The sequence below is a fragment of the Salvelinus alpinus genome, chromosome 18 (genome assembly GCF_045679555.1).
Source record: "Salvelinus alpinus chromosome 18, SLU_Salpinus.1, whole genome shotgun sequence".
Classification (NCBI taxonomy): Eukaryota; Metazoa; Chordata; class Actinopteri; order Salmoniformes; family Salmonidae; genus Salvelinus; species Salvelinus alpinus.
The window spans coordinates 47,888,766-47,908,868 of NC_092103.1; the positions used below are offsets into that span (position 1 = coordinate 47,888,766).

A 20,103-nucleotide genomic window follows, 5' to 3' on the forward strand; every position below is an offset into this window, starting at 1 on the left:
CCTCATGCTGAGAGACCCAGGGTGACCTACTCCTAGTAACCTCATGCTGAGAGACCCAGGGTGCCCTACTCCTAGTAACCTCATGCTGAGAGACCCAGGGTGCCCTACTCCTAGTAACCTCATGCTGAGAGACCCAGGGTGCTCTACTCCTAGTAACCTCATGCTGAGAGACCCAGGGTGACCTACTCCTAGTAACCTCATGCTGAGAGACCCAGGGTGACCTACTCTCAGTAACCTCATGCTGAGAGACCCAGGGTGTCCTACTCCTAGTAACCTCATGCTGAGAGACTCAGGGTGACCTACTCCTAGTAACCTCATGCTGAGAGACCCAGGGTGACCTACTCCTAGTAACCTCATGCTGAGAGACCCAGGGTGCCCTACTCCTAGTAACCTCATGCTGAGAGACCCAGGGTGCCCTACTCCTAGTAACCTCATGCTGAGAGACCCAGGGTGACCTACTCCTAGTAACCTCATGCTGAGAGACCCAGGGTGCCCTACTCCTAGTAACCTCATGCTGAGAGACCCAGGGTGTCCTACTCCTAGTAACCTCATGCTGAGAGACCCAGGGTGTCCTACTCCTAGTAACCCCATGCTGAGAGACCCAGGGTGACCTACTCCTAGTAACCTCATGCTGAGAGACCCAGGGTGCCCTACTCCTCGTAACCTCATGCTGAGAGACCCAGGCCGTCCTACTCCTAGTAACCTCATGCTGATAGACCCATGGTGTCCTACTCCTAGTAACCTCATGCTGAGAGACTCAGGGTGTCCTACTCCTAGTAACCTCATGCTGAGAGACCCAGGCCGTCCTACTCCTAGTAACCTCACGCTGAGAGACCCAGGTTGTCCTACTCCTAGTAACCTCATGCTGAGAGACCCAGGGTGTCCTACTCCTAGTAACCTCATGCTGAGAGACCCAGGGTGACCTACTCCTAGTAACCTCATGCTGAGAGACCCAGGGTGTCCTACTCCTAGTAACCTCATGCTGAGAGACCCAGACCCTACTCTCAGTAACCTCATGCTGAGAGACCCAGGGTGTCCTACTCCTAGTAACATCATGCTGAGAGACCCAGACTCTACTCTCAGTAACCTCATGCTGAGAGACCCAGGGTGCCCTACTCCTAGTAACCTCATGCTGAGAGACTCAGGGTGTCCTACTCCTAGTAACCTCATGCTGAGAGACCCAGGCCGTCCTACTCCTAGTAACCTCACGCTGAGAGACCCAGGTTGTCCTACTCCTAGTAACCTCATGCTGAGAGACCCAGGGTGTCCTACTCCTAGTAACCTCATGCTGAGAGACCCAGGGTGACCTACTCCTAGTAACCTCATGCTGAGAGACCCAGGGTGTCCTACTCCTAGTAACCTCATGCTGAGAGACCCAGACCCTACTCTCAGTAACCTCATGCTGAGAGACCCAGGGTGTCCTACTCCTAGTAACATCATGCTGAGAGACCCAGACTCTACTCTCAGTAACCTCATGCTGAGAGACCCAGGGTGCCCTACTCCTAGTAACCTCATGCTGAGAGACCCAGGGTGTCCTACTCCTAGTAACCTCATGCTGAGAGACCCAGGGTGTCCTACTCCTAGTAATCTCATGCTGAGAGTCCCAGGGTGCCCTACTCCTAGTAATCTCATGCTGAGAGTCCCAGGGTGCCCTACTCCTAGTAACCTCATGCTGAGAGACCCAGGGTGTCCTACTCCTAGTAACCTCATGCTGAGAGACCCAGGGTGCCCTACTCCTAGTAACCACATGCTGAGAGACCCAGGGTGTCCTACTCCTAGTAACATCATGCTGAGAGACCCAGAATCTACTCTCAGTAACCTCATGCTGAGAGACCCAGGGTGCCCTACTCCTAGTAACCTCATGCTGAGAGACCCAGGGTGTCCTACTCCTAGTAACCTCATGCTGAGAGACCCAGGGTGTCCTACTCCTAGTAATCTCATGCTGAGAGTCCCAGGGTGCCCTACTCCTAGTAACCTCATGCTGAGAGACCCAGGGTGTCCTACTCCTAGTAACCTCATGCTGAGAGACCCAGGGTGCCCTACTCCTAGTAACCTCATGCTGAGAGACCCAGGGTGTCCTACTCCTTGTAACCTCATGCTGATAGACCCAGGGTGTCCTACTCCTAGTAACCTTAAGCTGAGAGACCCAGGGTGTCCTACTCCTAGTAACCTCATGCTGAGAGACCCAGGGTGCCCTACTCCTAGTAACCTCATGCTGAGAGACCCAGGGTGCCCTACTCCTAGTAACCTCATGCTGAGAGTCCCAGGGTGCCCTACTCCTAGTAACCTCATGCTAAGAGACCCATGCCATCCTACTCCTATTAACCTCATGCTGAGAGACCCAGGGTGTCCTACTCCTAGTAACCTCATGCTGATAGACCAAGGGTGTCCTACTCCTAGTAACCTCATGCTGAGAGACCCAGGGTGTCCTACTCCTAGTAACCTCATGCTGAGAGACCCAGGGTGCCCTACTCCTAGTAACCTCATGCTGAGAGACCCAGGGTGTCCTACTCCTAGTAACCTCATGCTGAGAGACCCAGGGTGTCCTACTCCTAGTAACCTCATGCTGAGAGTCCCAGGGTGCCCTACTCCTAGTAACCTCATGCTGAGAGACCCAGGGTGTCCTACTCCTAGTAACCTCATGCTGAGAGACCCAGGGTGCCCTACTCCTAGTAACCTCATGCTGAGAGACCCAGGGTGTCCTACTCCTAGTAACCTCATGCTGAGAGACCCAGGGTGTCCTACTCCTAGTAACCTCATGCTGAGAGACCCAGGCCGTCCTACTCCTAGTAACCTCACGCTGAGAGACCCAGGGTGCCCTACTCCTAGTAACCTCATGCTGAGAGACCCAGGGTGCCCTACTCCTAGTAACCTCATGCTGATAGACCCAGGGTGTCCTACTCCTAGTAACCTCATGCTGAGAGACCCAGGGTGCCCTACTCTCAGTAACCTCATGCTGAGAGACCCAGGGTGTCCTACTCCTAGTAACCTCATGCTGAGAGACCCAGGGTGCCCTACTCCTAGTAACCTCATGCTGAGAGACCCAGGGTGTCCTACTCCTAGTAACCTCATGCTGAGAGACCCAGGGTGTCCTACTCCTAGTAACCTCATGCTGAGAGACCCAGGGTGCCCTACTCTCAGTAACCAATATCTTTTTGGCATGACGCTAATGTCTTGTTGGCATGACACTAATGTCTTGTTGGCATGACGCTAATGTCTTGTTGACATTGGCAGCGTAAGATCGGTAGCCGAGCCATTCTATCTTTACTGTGCTATAGAGCTAGAGGTCCATTCTATCTTTACTGTGCTATAGAGCTAGGGGTCCATTCTATCTTTACTGTGCTATAGAGCTAGGGGTCCATTCTATCTTTACTGTACTATAGAGCTAGGGGTCCATTCTATCTTTACTGTGCTATAGAGCTAGGGGTCCATTCTATCTTTACTGTGCTATAGAGCTAGGGGTCCATTCTATCTTTACTGTACTATAGAGCTAGGGGTCCATTCTATCTTTAGTGTGCTATAGAGCTAGGGGTCCATTCTATCTTTACTGTGCTATAGAGCTGGGGGTCCATTCTATCTTTAGTGTGCTATAGAGCTAGGGGTCCATTCTATCTTTACTGTGCTATAGAGCTAGGGGTCCATCTATCGCCCCTCTCCTCTCCTCTCCTCTCCTCTCCTCTCCTCTCCTCTCCTCTCCTCTCCTCTCCTCTCCTCTCCTCTCCTCTCCTCTCCTCTCCTCTCCTCCTCCTCCTACCTCGTTTGCTCTCTCCATCCAGCCAAAGTGATTTCCCCGACACTGAAACTAACCTTTTCCCCGTGTCTTGGCCCAGTCTGATGATTGCCCCTCGTCTTAAATTACAAATATAGGTCAATGAGCTATAAGCCCATTACGTGGTCTTGTATCCCGAATGGCACCTTATTCTTTAATTCACAGGCTGCACCTCCGTCACTCGGGCGAGTCAACCCAACGTTGTCAAGCAGTCATCCACCCGCAGTGCCACAGTGGTGCCTTAGAGACGTGATAAAGCCCAGTCCTTCTGGACGGAGGCTAACAACTGTTTAAGTCTAAATTACACTATAGTGTCAATCAATTTTTCAATCAATCAATCAATCAATCAATCAATCAGTGTCCTTCCAAGGACACTATAGTGTCCTTGGAAACACGATGACGTGATGTTAAAGTTGACAAATATTTAGTAGGAAACAACTTTGTCATCATCATTATCATCAATGTCATCAAATAACTTACTTTAGACAGATGGTAATGTTATCATCAGCAGCAAAGTTCGTCAAAAAAAAAATAGCTAGCGATGCTAACGTTTACTAGCTAAATTCTGGTCGTCTCGTCTCAATCTTAGCTAACGTTAAACTGCACCTGAAGTCAATCTGGAGACGTCAAAATGATGACAGGAGGTTTTTCCTACGTATTATTTTCCCTCCTTTTTTGAAATGTAATTGTATTTCCAAGCCACCTTAATGCATTTTTAATGAAATCATCATCACTACTCAATACCAATGAGTAGAATGCTCAGTCGGGCATCAGTCCAAAACTAACTTTCAAAACAATATTATGAGGAAAATAGTGAACTGCATTTGACCAGGGCCCATAGGGTTATATAGGGGATAGGGTGTAAATGGCTAATACAGCTTGGCCTCAGGGTCATTTACCCGCCTCGCCAAGGCTGGCCTTAACACATAAGAGCAAGCATGGAGTGTGGCGGAGTGAGAGAGAAAAGGACAGTGCTAATGAGAAGTAAATGTCTGTTAGAGAAATTGAGACCAGAGGCAAGAAGAGAGATACAGCAAGGAGGAGGGAGGGAGGGAGGGACAGAGATTAAGAGGTGCAGACTCCTTTTTGGGAAAGTAAGAGGCAGCGAGAGACAGAGAGAGAGAGAGAGAGAGAGAGAGCGAGTGGGGAGAGAGTGAAGGAGAGAGAGTGGGGGAGAGTGAGGAGAGAGTGAGGAGAGAGAGAGGGAGAGAGAGGGAGAGAGAGAGAGGAGAGAGAGAGGGAGAGAGATAGGGAGAGAGAGAGAGAGAGAGAGAGAGAGAGAGAGAGGGAGAGAGAGAGAGAGTGTGGAGAGAGTGGAGTGAGGAGAGAGAGAGGAGAGAGAGAGAGAGAGGGAGAGAGAGTGTGGAGAGAGTGATGAGAGAGAGAGGGAGAGAGAGAGAGAGAGAGAGAGAGAGAGAGAGAGAGAGAGAGAGAGAGAGAGAGAGAGAGAGAGAGAGAGAGAGAGAGAGAGAGAGAGAGAGAGCGTGAGGAGAGAGTGAGGAGAGAATAACTGACCACTGTGACTGACCCAAACTTAATAAAAGCTTTGACTATGTACAAACTCAGTGAGCTTAGCCTTGCTATTGAGAAAGGCCGTCGTAGGCAGACCTGGCTCTCAAGAGAAGAAGCTATGTAGATAAACAGTATAACAGAGAGAGAGAGATAAAGAGTATAACAGAGAGAGAGAGAGAGAGAGATAAAGAGTATAACAGAGAGAGAGAGAGAGAGAGAGAGAGAGAGAGAGAGAGAGAGAGAGAGAGGAGAGAGAGGAGGGCCTACAGCAGCACCTGGATATTCTGCACAGATTCTGCCAGACCTGGGCCCTGACAGACCTGGGCCCTGTCAGACCTGGGCCCTGTCAGACCTGGGCCCTGACAGACCTGGGCCCTGACAGACCTGGGCCCTGACAGACCTGGGCCCTGACAGACCTGGGCCCTGACAGACCTGGGCCCTGACAGTAAATCTCAGTAAGACCAAAATAACGGTGTTCCAAAAAAAGTCCAGTCACCAGGACCACAAAAACAAATTCCATCTAGACACCGTTGCCCTAGAGCACTCAAAAAACTATACATACCTTGGCCTAAACATCAGCGCCACAGGTAACTTCCACAAAGCTGTGAACGATCTGAGAGACAAGGCAAGAAGGGCCTTCTATGCCATCAAAGGGAACATAAAACTCAACATACCAATTAGGATCTGGCTAAAAATACTTGAATCAGTCATAGAACCCATTGCCCTTTATGGCTGTGAGGTCTGGGGTCCGCTCACCAACCAAGAATCCACAAAATGGGACAAACACCAAATTGAGACTCTGCATGCAGAATTCTGCAAAAATATCCTCCGGGTACAACGTAAAACACCAAATAATGCATGCAGAGCAGAATTAGGCCGATACCCACTAATTATCAAAATCCAGGAAAGAGACGTTTAAATTCTACAATCACCTAAAAGGAAGCGATTCCCAAACCTTCCATAACAAAGCCAACACCTACAGAGAGATGAACCTGGAGAAGAGTCCCCTAAGCAAGCTGGTCCTAGGGCTCTGTTCACAAACACAAACACACCCCACAGAGCCCCAGGACAACAGCACAATTAGACCCAACCAAATCATGAGAAAACAAAAAGATAATTACTTGACACATTGGAAAGAATTAACAAAAAAACTGAGCAAACTAGAATGCTATTTGGCCCTAAACAGAGACTACACAGTGGCAGAATACCTGACCACTGTGACTGACCCAAACTTAAGGAAAGTTTTGACTATGTACAGACTCAGTGAGCATAGCCTTGCTATTGAGAAAGGCCGCCGTAGGCAGACCTGGCTCTCAAGAGAAGACAGGCTATGTGCAACACTGCCCACAAAATGAGGTAGAAACTGAACTGCACTTCCTAACCTCCTGCCAAATGTATGACCATATTAGAGACACATATTTCCCTCAGATTACACAGACCCACAAAGAATTCGAAAACAAACCCAATTTTGATAAACTCCCATATCTACTGGGTGAAATACCACAGTGTGACATCACAGCAGCAAGATTTGTGACCTGTTGCCACAAGAAAAGGGCAACCAGTGAAGAACAAACACCATTGTAAATACAACCTATATTTATGTTTATTTATTTTCCCTTTTGTACTTTAACTATTTGCACATCATTACAACACTGTATACAGACATAATATGACATTTGTAATGTCTTTATTCTTTTGGAACTTCTGTGAGTGTAATGTTTACTGTTAATTTTTATTGTTTATTTCACTTTTGTATATTATCTACCTCACTTGCTTTGGCAATGTTAACACATGTTTCCCATGCCAATAAAGCCCCTTGAATTGAATTGAATTGAGAGAGAAAGAGAGAGATAAACAGTATAACAGAGAGAGATATAGATAAAGAGAATAACAGAGAGAGAGAGATAGATAAAGACTATAACAGAGAGAGAGAGAGAAGAGAGATGAGAGATTGACATACAGAAGGACTGTAAACGGTACTGACTTCCACCTGTTGTGTAGCTGCGGTCCACGGTGAGGCTGGGGAAGGGCATCGCTCTCAGGGTGAACTTGGGGTGAGTGGTCAAAGTACCATGACTGTACCCGCAGGTGGGCGAGGGCAGAATGCCAGGGTACTGGCTGCCCTCCAGGGTTGGCACTGGGATGGCACTGACAACAGCTGGGTAGAGGGGAGGAGAGACAGGAAACAGGAAACATAACGAGAGAAATTGAACAACAGGGTTAAAATAACCATGTAAATATAGTGAGTATTCCAAATGACACCTGGTTCATCCCATTTTGGGACACAAATATAAACAGATACACAACAACAAAAACAAAGTGTTTTTATTCTAGGTCATCTAGCTCCTAGTAGAACTGTTTTATCCAACGTAACTTACAGTACAGTTTATAGGATCAATTAGCGACATTTTAGGATCAATTAGCGACATTAAGGAATCAATTAGCGACATTATAGGATCAATTAGCGACATTATAGGATCAATTAGCAACATTATAGGATCTATTAGCAACATTATAGGATCAATTAGCGACATTAAGGAATCAATTAGCGACATTATAGGATCAATTAGCGACATTAAGGAATCAATTAGCGACATTATAGGATCAATTAGAGACATTATAGGATCAATTAGAGACATTATAGGATCAATTAGCGACATTATAGGATCAATTAGCGACATTATAGGATCAATTAGCAACATTATAGGATCAATTAGCGACATTAAGGAATCAATTAGCGACATTATAGGATCAATTAGCAACATTAAGTAATCAATTAGCAACATTATAAGATCAATTAGGGACAAAGTAGTGCTGTATACTCTGAATGGCCAACTGACTTCCTATAAACCCTTCATAACAGAATTAGGGGAGGTTCTAATTGAAGAGAGATATTAAACGCAGTCCTACAGGAACATGTGAAGACGGTTGGAGAGATATTAAACACAGTCCTACAGGAACATCTGAAGACGGTTGGAGAGATATTAAACACAGTCCTACAGGAACATGTGAAGACGGTTGGAGAGATATTAAACGCAGTCCTACAGGAACATGTGAAGACGGTTGGAGAGATATTAAACACAGTCCTACAGGAACATGTGAAGACGGTTGGAGAGATATTAAACACAGTCCTACAGGAACATGTGAAGACGGTTGGAGAGATATTAAACACAGTCCTACAGGAACATGTGAAGACGGTTGGAGAGATATTAAACACAGTCCTACAGGAACATGTGAAGACGGTTGGAGAGATATTAAACACAGTCCTTCAGGAACATCTGAAGACGGTTGGAGAGATATTAAACACAGTCCTACAGGAACATGTGAAGACGGTTGGAGAGATATTAAACACAGTCCTACAGGAATATCTGAAGACGGTTGGAGAGATATTAAACACAGTCCAACAGGAATATCTGAAGACGGTTGGAGAGATATTAAACACAGTCCTACAGGAATATCTGAAGACGGTTGGAGAGATATTAAACGCAGTCCTACAGGAACATGTGAAGACGGTTGGAGAGATATTAAACACAGTCCTACAGGAACATGTGAAGACGGTTGGAGAGATATTAAACGCAGTCCTACAGGAACATGTGAAGACGGTTGGAGAGATATTAAACACAGTCCTACAGGAACATGTGAAGACGGTTGGAGAGATATTAAACACAGTCCTACAGGAACATCTGAAGACGGTTGGAGAGATATTAAACGCAGTCCTACAGGAACATGTGAAGACGGTTCATTAGAAGACGGACTGAAACAGGGATGGACTGCCTGGACTCATTTTAGCTGCACATTTTCTTTTTAATGATTTCCGTTTATGCTAGGCTGTTCCCAACATGGAGTTAGACAGGCAGGCAGACAAGACAGACAGACAGACAAGGCAGACAGACAAGGCAGACAGACAGACAGACAGACAGACAGACAGACAGACAGACAGACAGACAGACAGACAGACAGACAGACAGACAGACAGACAGACAGACAGACAGACAGACAGACAGACAGACAAGACAGACAGACAGACGCGACCGACGCGACAGACGCGACAGACAAGACAGACAGACAGACAGACAGACAGACAGACAACCAGACAGACCAGACAGACCAGACAGACAAGACAGACAAGACAGACGGGAGGAGAAAAATACTGGATAACTAGTGACTGACTGAGCCTTGACCTTGAAAAGAGCCCTGAGGGCTTAAAGAAGGGAGGGAGAGAGGAGGGAGAGAGGATGGAGAGAGGAGGGAGAGAGGGAGAGAGGAGGGAGGAGGGAGGGAGAGAGGAGGGAGGAGGGAGAGAGGAGGGAGGAGGGAGGGAGAGAGGAGGGAGAGAGGAGGGAGAGAGGGAGACGAGGGGGGAGGAGGGAGAGAGGGAGAGAAGAGGGAGGAGGGAGGGAGGAGGGAGAGAGGAGGGAGAGAGGAGGGAGAGAGGAGGGAGAGAGGAGGGAGAGAGGGAGAGAGGAGGGATAGAGGAGGGAGAGAGGAGGGAGAGAGGAGAGTGGGATGGAGAGTGGGATGGAGGAGGGAGAGAGGAGGGAGAGAGGAGGGAGAGTGGGATGGAGGAGGGAGAGTGGGAGGGAGAGTGGGATGGAGGAGGGAGAGAGGAGGGAGAGAGGAGGGAGAGGGGAGGGAGAGAGGGAGAGGAGGGAGAGAGGAGGGAGAGTGGGATGGAGGAGGGAGAGAGGAGGGAGAGAGGAGGGAGAGAGGAGGGAGAGAGGAGGGAGAGTGGGATGGAGAGAGGAGGGAGAGAGGAGGGATGGAGGAGGGTGCTTTGCTGTATAAACGCCCAGGGTACTCCACACAGAGAGAGATCACTATCTCTTAAACTGTCTCCGACCTGGAGGGGAGAAAGAATTGTCTGGTGTGTGTGTGTGTGTGTGTGTGTGTGTGTGTGTGTGTGTGTGTGTGTGTGTGTGTGTGTGTGTGTGTGTGTGTGTGTGTGAGAGAGATTTGTCTCCCATCTATCACTTCTAGAGTCTATCACAATAGGATCCATCTGTACCCTGCAGCATCTGGAGAAACTTCCATTACATAGGAGTTCACTGTACTGTAGTACTGACTACTGAGACTATTCACTGTACTGTAGTACTGACTACTGAGACTATTCACTGTACTGTAGTACTGACTACTGAGACTATTCACTATACTGTAGTACTGACTACTGAGACTATTCCCACTGTACTGTAGTACTGACTACTGAGACTATTCACTATACTGTAGTACTGACTACTGAGACTATTCCCACTATACTGTAGTACTGACTACTGAGACTATTCACTATACTGTAGTACTGACTACTGAGACTATTCCCACTGTACTGTAGTACTGACTACTGAGACTATTCACTATACTGTAGTACTGACTACTGAGACTATTCACTATACTGTAGTACTGACTACTGAGACTATTCACTGTACTGTAGTACTGACTACTGAGACTATTCCCACTGTACTGTAGTACTGACTACTGAGACTATTCACTGTACTGTAGTACTGACTACTGAGACTATTCCCACTGTACTGTAGTACTGACTACTGAGACTATTCACTGTACTGTAGTACTGACTACTGAGACTATTCCCACTATACTGTAGTACTGAGTACTGAGACTATTCACTGTACTGTAGTACTGACTACTGAGACTATTCCCACTATACTGTAGTACTGAGTACTGAGACTATTCACTGTACTGTAGTACTGACTACTGAGACTATTCCCACTGTACTGTAGTACTGACTACTGAGACTATTCACTGTACTGTAGTACTGACTACTGAGACTATTCCCACTATACTGTAGTACTGACTACTGAGACTATTCCCACTGTACTGTAGTACTGACTACTGAGACTATTCCCACTGTACTGTAGTACTGACTACTGAGACTATTCACTGTACTGTAGTACTGACAACTGAGACTATTCCCACTATACTGTAGTACTGAGTACTGAGACTATTCACTGTACTGTAGTACTGACTACTGAGACTATTCCCACTATACTGTAGTACTGACTACTGAGACTATTCCCACTGTACTGTAGTACTGACTACTGAGACTATTCCCACTATACTGTAGTACTGACTACTGAGACTATTCCCACTATACTGTAGTACTGACTACTGAGACTATTCACTGTACTGTAGTACTGACTACTGAGACTATTCCCACTATACTGTAGTACTGACTACTGAGACTATTCCCACTATACTGTAGTACTGGCTACTGAGACTATTCCCACTATACTGTAGTACTGACTACTGAGACTATTCCCACTATACTGTAGTACTGACTACTGAGACTATTCCCACTGTACTGTAGTACTGACTACTGAGACTATTCCCACTATACTGTAGTACTGACTACTGAGACTATTCCCACTATACTGTAGTACTGACTACTGAGACTATTCCCACTATACTGTAGTACTGACTACTGAGACTATTCCCACTGTACTGTAGTACTGACTACTGAGACTATTCCCACTATACTGTAGTACTGACTACTGAGACTATTCCCACTATACTGTAGTACTGACTACTGAGACTATTCCCACTATACTGTAGTACTGACTACTGAGACTATTCCCACTATACTGTAGTACTGACTACTGAGACTATTCCCACTATACTGTAGTACTGACTACTGAGACTATTCCCACTGTACTGTAGTACTGACTACTGAGACTATTCCCACTGTACTGTAGTACTGACTACTGAGACTATTCCCACTATACTGTAGTACTGAGTACTGAGACTATTCACTGTACTGTAGTACTGACTACTGAGACTATTCACTGTACTGTAGTACTGACTACTGAGACTATTCCCACTATACTGTAGTACTGACTACTGAGACTATTCCCACTATACTGTAGTACTGACTACTGAGACTACTGAGATGAGGGAGATGGGGGTAGTTGAGGGAGATGGGGGTAGTTGAGGGAGATGGGGGTAGTTGAGGGAGATGGGGGTAGTTGAGGGAGATGGGGGTAGTTGAGGGAGATGGGGGTAGTTGAGGGCCATGGGGGTAGTTGAGGTGGATGGGGGTAGTTGAGGGAGATGGGGGTAGTTGAGGGAGATGGGGGTAGATGAGGTGGATGGGGGTAGTTGAGGGAGATGGGGTAGATGAGGTGGATGGGGGTAGTTGAGGTGGATGGGGGTAGTTGAGGGAGATGGGGGTAGTTGAGGGAGATGGGGGTAGTTGAGGGAGATGGGGTAGATGAGGTGGATGGGGGTAGTTGAGGGAGATGGGGTAGATGAGGTGGATGGGTGTAGTTGAGGGAGATGGGGGTAGATGAGGTGGATGGGGGTAGTTGAGGGAGATGGGGGTAGTTGAGGGGGATGGGGTAGATGAGGTGGATGGAGTAGATTGGTGTCACGCCCTGACCTTAGAGAGCCTTTTTATGTCTCTATTTTGGTTTGGTCAGGGTGTGATTTGGGGTGGGCATTCTATGTTCTTTATTTCTATGTGTTGTATTTCTTTGTTTCTGGCCGAGTGTGGTTCCCAATCAGAGGCAGCTGTCTATCGTTGTCTCTGATTGGGGATCATACCCCCAAACCCCTACCCCGTCTACCCAATTGTACCGGGTGTCGTCGGGAAGGAAGAGACCAAGGCGCAGCGTTCTTTGAGTTCCACATAATTTAATAACGAAGTGAAACTTTGAAAGGACAAAACAATAAAGAATAACAACGACCGAACAGCTTCGATGTGAAAACTACCTGCACACAAACAAAGAACAAGATCCCACACAGAAGGAGGTGAGGTAGGTGAGGTAGATGAGGGTAGATGAGGGTAGATGAGGGTAGATGGGGGTAGATGAGGGTAGATGGGAGTAGATGAGGGTAGATGAGGGTAGATGGGAGTAGATGAGGGTAGATGAGGGTAGATGGGAGTAGATGAGGGTAGATGAGGGTAGATGGGAGTAGATGAGGGTAGATGAGGGTAGATGGAGGTAGATGGGAGTAGATGAGGGTAGATGAGGGTAGATGGGAGTAGATGAGGGTAGATGAGGGTAGATGGGGGAGATGGAGGTAGATGAGGGTAGATGGGGGAGATGGAGATGGGGTAGATGGGGTAGATGGGAGTAGATGAGGGTAGATGGGGGAGATGGGGTAGATGGGGTAGATGGAGGTAGATGGAGGTAGATGAGGTAGATGGGGTAGATGAGGGTAGATGAGGGTAGATGGGGGTAGATGAGGGTAGATGAGGGTAGATGGGAGTAGATGAGGGTAGATGAGGGTAGATGGGAGTAGATGAGGGTAGATGAGGGTAGATGGGAGTAGATGAGGGTAGATGAGGGTAGATGGAGGTAGATGGGAGTAGATGAGGGTAGATGAGGGTAGATGGGAGTAGATGAGGGTAGATGAGGGTAGATGGGGGAGATGGAGGTAGATATGGGGAGATGGAGATGGGGTAGATGGGGTAGATGGGGTAGATGGGAGTAGATGGGGGTAGATGGGGGAGATGGGGTAGATGGGGTAGATGGAGGTAGATGGAGGTAGATGAGGTAGATGGGGTAGATGGGGTTAGATGAGGGTAGATGGGGGAGATGGGGTAGATGGGGTAGATGGGGTAGATGGAGGTAGATGGGGTAGATGGGGGTAGATGAGGGTAGATGAGGGTATATGGAGTAGATGGGGTATATGAGGTAGATGAGGGTAGATGAGGGTAGATGAGGGTAGATGGGGGAGATGAGGGTAGATGGGGTAGATGGGTAGATGGGGTAGATGGGGGTAGATGAGGGTAGATGAGGGTAGATGGGGGTAGATGGGGGTAGATGAGGGTAGATATGGAAGATGGGAGTAGATGGGGTATATGGGGGTAGATGAGGGTAGATGAGGTAGATGGGAGTAGATGAGGGTAGATGAGGGTAGATGAGGGTAGATGAGAGTAGATGGGGTAGATGGGGGAGATGAGGGTAGATGAGGTAGATGGGAGTAGATGAGGGTAGATGAGGGTAGATGAGGGTAGATGAGGGTAGATGGGGAAGATGGGGAAGATGGGAGTAGATGGGGTATATGGGGTAGATGGGGTAGATGAGGGTAGATGAGGGTAGATGGGGAAGATGGGGAAGATGGGGTATATGGGGTAGATGGGGTAGATGAGGGTAGATGGGGTAGATGGGGTAGATGGGGTAGATGAGGGTAGATGAGGGTAGATGAGGTAGATGGGAGTAGATGGGGTAGATGAGGGTAGATGAGGGTAGATGGGGTAGATGGGGGAGATGAGGGTAGATGAGGGTAGATGAGGGTAGATGGGGTAGATGAGGGTAGATGAGGGTAGATGAGGTAGATGGGGGTAGATGAGGGTAGATGAGGGTAGATGGGGTAGATGGGGGTAGATGGGGTAGGTGAGGGTAGATGGGGGTAGATGACGGTAGATGGGGTAGATGGGGTAGATGAGGGGAGATGGGGGTAGATGAGGGTAGTAGAGGTAAGATGAGGGTAGATGGGGTAGATGAGGGGAGATGGGGGTAGATGAGGTAGATGGGGTATATGGGGTAGATGAGGGTAGATGAGGGTAGATGGGGTAGATGAGGGTAGATGAGGTATATGGGAGTAGATGGGGTAGATGGGGTAGATGGGGTAGATGAGGGTAGATGGGGGAGATGAGGGTAGATGGGGGTAGATGAGGGTAGATGGGGGTAGATGGGGTAGATGGGGTAGATGAGGGTAGATGGGGGTAGATGGGGTAGATGAGGGTAGATGGGGTATATGGAGTAGATGGGGGAGATGAGGGTAGATGCGGGTAGATGGGGGTAGATGGGGTAGATGAGGGTAGATGGGGTATATGGAGTAGATGGGGTAGATGAGGGTAGATGGGAGTAGATGGGGTATATGGGGGTAGATGAGGGTAGATGAGGTAGATGGGGGTAGATGGGGTAGATGGGTAGATGGGGTAGATGAGGGTAGATGAGGTATATGGGGTAGATGAGGTAGATGGGGTAGATGAGGTAGATGGGGGTAGATGAGGGTAGATGAGGGTAGATGGGGTAGATGGGGGTAGATGAGGTAGATGGGGTAGATGAGGTAGATGGGGTAGATGAGGTAGATGGGGGTAGATGGGGTAGATGGAGTAGATGGGGTAGATGAGGGTAGATGAGGTATATGGGGTAGATGAGGTAGATGGGGTAGATGAGGTAGATGGGGGTAGATGAGGGTAGATGAGGGTAGATGGGGTAGATGGGGGTAGATGAGGTAGATGGGGTAGATGAGGGTAGATGGGGGTAGATGACGGTAGATGGGGTAGATGGGGTAGATGAGGGGAGATGGGGGTAGATGAGGGTAGTAGAGGTAAGATGAGGGTAGATGGGGTAGATGAGGGGAGATGGGGGTAGATGAGGTAGATGGGAGTAGATGGGGTAGATGGGGTAAATGGGGTATATGGGGGTAGATGGGGTAGATGGGGTAGATGAGGGTAGATGAGGGTAGATGGGGTAGATGAGGGTAGATGAGGTAGATGGGGTAGATGGGGGTAGATGGGGGTAGATGAGGAAGATGGGAGTAGATGGGGTAGATGGGGTATATGGGGTAGATGAGGTAGATGGGGTAGATGGGGGTAGATGAGGGTAGATGGGGGTAGATGAGGTAGATGGGGGTAGATGAGGGTAGATGGGAGTAGATGGGGGTAGATGAGGGTAGATGGGAGTAGATGGGGGTAGATGAGGTAGATGGGGTAGATGAGGGTAGATGGGGGTAGATGACGGTAGATGGGGTAGATGGGGTAGATGAGGGGAGATGGGGGTAGATGAGGGTAGTAGAAGTAAGATGAGGGTAGATGGGGTAGATGAGGGGAGATGGGGGTAGATGAGGTAGATGGGAGTAGATGGGGTAGATGGGGTATATGGGGTATATGGGGGTAGATGGGGTAGATGGGGTAGATGAGGGTAGATGAGGGACGATGGGGTAGATGAGGGTAGATGAGGTAGATGGGGTAGATGGGGGTAGATGGGGGTAGATGAGGAAGATGGGAGTAGATGGGGTAGATGGGGTATATGGGGTAGATGGGGTAGATGAGGTAGATGGGGTAGATGGGGGTAGATGAGGGTAGATGGGGGTAGATGAGGTGGATGGGGGTAGTTGAGGTGGATGGGGGTAGTTGAGGGAGATGGGGGTAGTTGAGGGAGATGGGGGTAGTTGAGGGAGATGGGGTAGATGAGGTGGATGGGGGTAGTTGAGGGAGATGGGGTAGATGAGGTGGATGGGTGTAGTTGAGGGAGATGGGGGTAGATGAGGTGGATGGGGGTAGTTGAGGGAGATGGGGGTAGTTGAGGGGTATGGGGTAGATGAGGTGGATGGAGTAGATTGGTGTCACGCCCTGACCTTAGAGAGCCTTTTTATGTCTCTATTTTGGTTTGGTCAGGGTGTGATTTGGGGTGGGCATTCTATGTTCTTTATTTCTATGTGTTGTATTTCTTTGTTTCTGGCCGAGTGTGGTTCCCAATCAGAGGCAGCTGTCTATCGTTGTCTCTGATTGGGGATCATACCCCCAAACCCCTACCCCGTCTACCCAATTGTACCGGGTGTCGTCGGGAAGGAAGAGACCAAGGCGCAGCGTTCTTTGAGTTCCACATAATTTAATAACGAAGTGAAACTTTGAAAGGACAAAACAATAAAGAATAACAACGACCGAACAGCTTCGATGTGAAAACTACCTGCACACAAACAAAGAACAAGATCCCACACAGAAGGAGGTGAGGTAGGTGAGGTAGATGAGGGTAGATGAGGGTAGATGAGGGTAGATGGGGGTAGATGAGGGTAGATGGGAGTAGATGAGGGTAGATGAGGGTAGATGGGAGTAGATGAGGGTAGATGAGGGTAGATGGGAGTAGATGAGGGTAGATGAGGGTAGATGGGAGTAGATGAGGGTAGATGAGGGTAGATGGGAGTAGATGAGGGTAGATGAGGGTAGATGGAGGTAGATGGGAGTAGATGAGGGTAGATGAGGGTAGATGGGAGTAGATGAGGGTAGATGAGGGTAGATGGGGGAGATGGAGGTAGATGAGGGTAGATGGGGGAGATGGAGATGGGGTAGATGGGGTAGATGGGAGTAGATGAGGGTAGATGGGGGAGATGGGGTAGATGGGGTAGATGGAGGTAGATGGAGGTAGATGAGGTAGATGGGGTAGATGAGGGTAGATGAGGGTAGATGGGGGTAGATGAGGGTAGATGAGGGTAGATGGGAGTAGATGAGGGTAGATGAGGGTAGATGGGAGTAGATGAGGGTAGATGAGGGTAGATGGGAGTAGATGAGGGTAGATGAGGGTAGATGGAGGTAGATGGGAGTAGATGAGGGTAGATGAGGGTAGATGGGAGTAGATGAGGGTAGATGAGGGTAGATGGGGGAGATGGAGGTAGATATGGGGAGATGGAGATGGGGTAGATGGGGTAGATGGGGTAGATGGGAGTAGATGGGGGTAGATGGGGGAGATGGGGTAGATGGGGTAGATGGAGGTAGATGGAGGTAGATGGGGTAGATGGGGTAGATGGGGTTAGATGAGGGTAGATGGGGGAGATGGGGTAGATGGGGTAGATGGGGTAGATGGAGGTAGATGGGGTAGATGGGGGTAGATGAGGGTAGATGAGGGTATATGGAGTAGATGGGGTATATGAGGTAGATGAGGGTAGATGAGGGTAGATGAGGGTAGATGGGGGAGATGAGGGTAGATGGGGTAGATGGGTAGATGGGGTAGATGGGGGTAGATGAGGGTAGATGAGGGTAGATGGGGTAGATGAGGGTAGATGGGGGTAGATGGGGGTAGATGAGGGTAGATGGGGAAGATGGGAGTAGATGGGGTATATGGGGGTAGATGAGGGTAGATGAGGTAGATGGGAGTAGATGAGGGTAGATGAGGGTAGATGAGGGTAGATGAGAGTAGATGGGGTAGATGGGGGAGATGAGGGTAGATGAGGGTAGATGGGAGTAGATGAGGGTAGATGAGGGTAGATGAGGGTAGATGAGGGTAGATGGGGAAGATGGGGAAGATGGGAGTAGATGGGGTATATGGGGTAGATGGGGTAGATGAGGGTAGATGAGGGTAGATGGGGAAGATGGGGAAGATGGGGTATATGGGGTAGATGGGGTAGATGAGGGTAGATGGGGTAGATGGGGTAGATGGGGTAGATGAGGGTAGATGAGGGTAGATGAGGTAGATGGGAGTAGATGGGGTAGATGAGGGTAGATGAGGGTAGATGGGGTAGATGGGGGAGATGAGGGTAGATGAGGGTAGATGAGGGTAGATGGGGTAGATGAGGGTAGATGAGGGTAGATGAGGTAGATGGGGGTAGATGAGGGTAGATGAGGGTAGATGGGGTAGATGGGGGTAGATGGGGTAGGTGAGGGTAGATGGGGGTAGATGACGGTAGATGGGGTAGATGGGGTAGATGAGGGGAGATGGGGGTAGATGAGGGTAGTAGAGGTAAGATGAGGGTAGATGGGGTAGATGAGGGGAGATGGGGGTAGATGAGGTAGATGGGGTATATGGGGTAGATGAGGGTAGATGAGGGTAGATGGGGTAGATGAGGGTAGATGAGGTATATGGGAGTAGATGGGGTAGATGGGGTAGACGGGGTAGATGAGGGTAGATGGGGGAGATGGGGGTAGATGAGGGTAGATGGGGGTAGATGGGGGTAGATGGGGTAGATGAGGGTAGATGGGGGTAGATGGGGTAGATGAGGGTAGATGGGGTATATGGAGTAGATGGGGGAGATGAGGGTAGATGCGGGTAGATGGGGGTAGATGGGGTAGATGAGGGTAGATGGGGTATATGGAGTAGATGGGGTAGATGAGGGTAGATGGGAGTAGATGGGGTATATGGGGGTAGATGAGGGTAGATGAGGTAGATGGGGGTAGATGGGGTAGATGGGTAGATGGGGTAGATGAGGGTAGATGAGGTATATGGGGTAGATGAGGTAGATGGGGTAGATGAGGTAGATGGGGGTAGATGAGGGTAGATGGGGTAGATGGGGTAGATGGGGTAGATGGGGTAGATGAGGTAGATGGGGGTAGATGGGGTAGATGGAGTAGATGGGGTAGATGAGGGTAGATGAGGTATATGGGGTAGATGAGGTAGATGGGGTAGATGAGTTAGATGGGGGTAGATGAGGGTAGATGAGGGTAGATGGGGTAGATGGGGGTAGATGAGGTAGATGGGGTAGATGAGGGTAGATGGGGGTAGATGACGGTAGATGGGGTAGATGGGGTAGATGAGGGGAGATGGGGGTAGATGAGGGTAGTAGAGGTAAGATGAGGGTAGATGGGGTAGATGAGGGGAGATGGGGGTAGATGAGGTAGATGGGAGTAGATGGGGTAGATGGGGTATATGGGGTATATGGGGGTAGATGGGGTAGATGGGGTAGATGAGGGTAGATGAGGGTAGATGGGGTAGATGAGGGTAGATGAGGTAGATGGGGTAGATGGGGGTAGATGGGGGTAGATGAGGAAGATGGGAGTAGATGGGGTAGATGGGGTATATGGGGTAGATGAGGTAGATGGGGTAGATGGGGGTAGATGAGGGTAGATGGGGGTAGATGAGGTAGATGGGGGTAGATGAGGGTAGATGGGAGTAGATGGGGGTAGATGAGGTAGATGGGGTAGATGAGGGTAGATGGGGGTAGATGACGGTAGATGGGGTAGATGGGGTAGATGAGGGGAGATGGGGGTAGATGAGGGTAGTAGAGGTAAGATGAGGGTAGATGGGGTAGATGAGGGGAGATGGGGGTAGATGAGGTAGATGGGAGTAGATGGGGTAGATGGGGTATATGGGGTATATGGGGGTAGATGGGGTAGATGGGGTAGATGAGGGTAGATGAGGGTAGATAGG

General features: G+C 48.9%; 1 protein-coding gene across 1 annotated transcript in view; it reads right to left on the reverse strand.

Moving 5' to 3' along the window:
* The window catches only part of LOC139544425 (netrin receptor DCC-like), a 653,665-nt gene that overhangs the window by 42,451 nt on the left and 591,111 nt on the right, over positions 1 to 20,103 (reverse strand). The window contains exon 26 of the mRNA XM_071351497.1: positions 7,266 to 7,439. Within this exon, the coding sequence (XP_071207598.1) occupies positions 7,266 to 7,439 (174 nt within the window). The remainder of the gene's footprint in view (positions 1 to 7,265; positions 7,440 to 20,103) is intronic.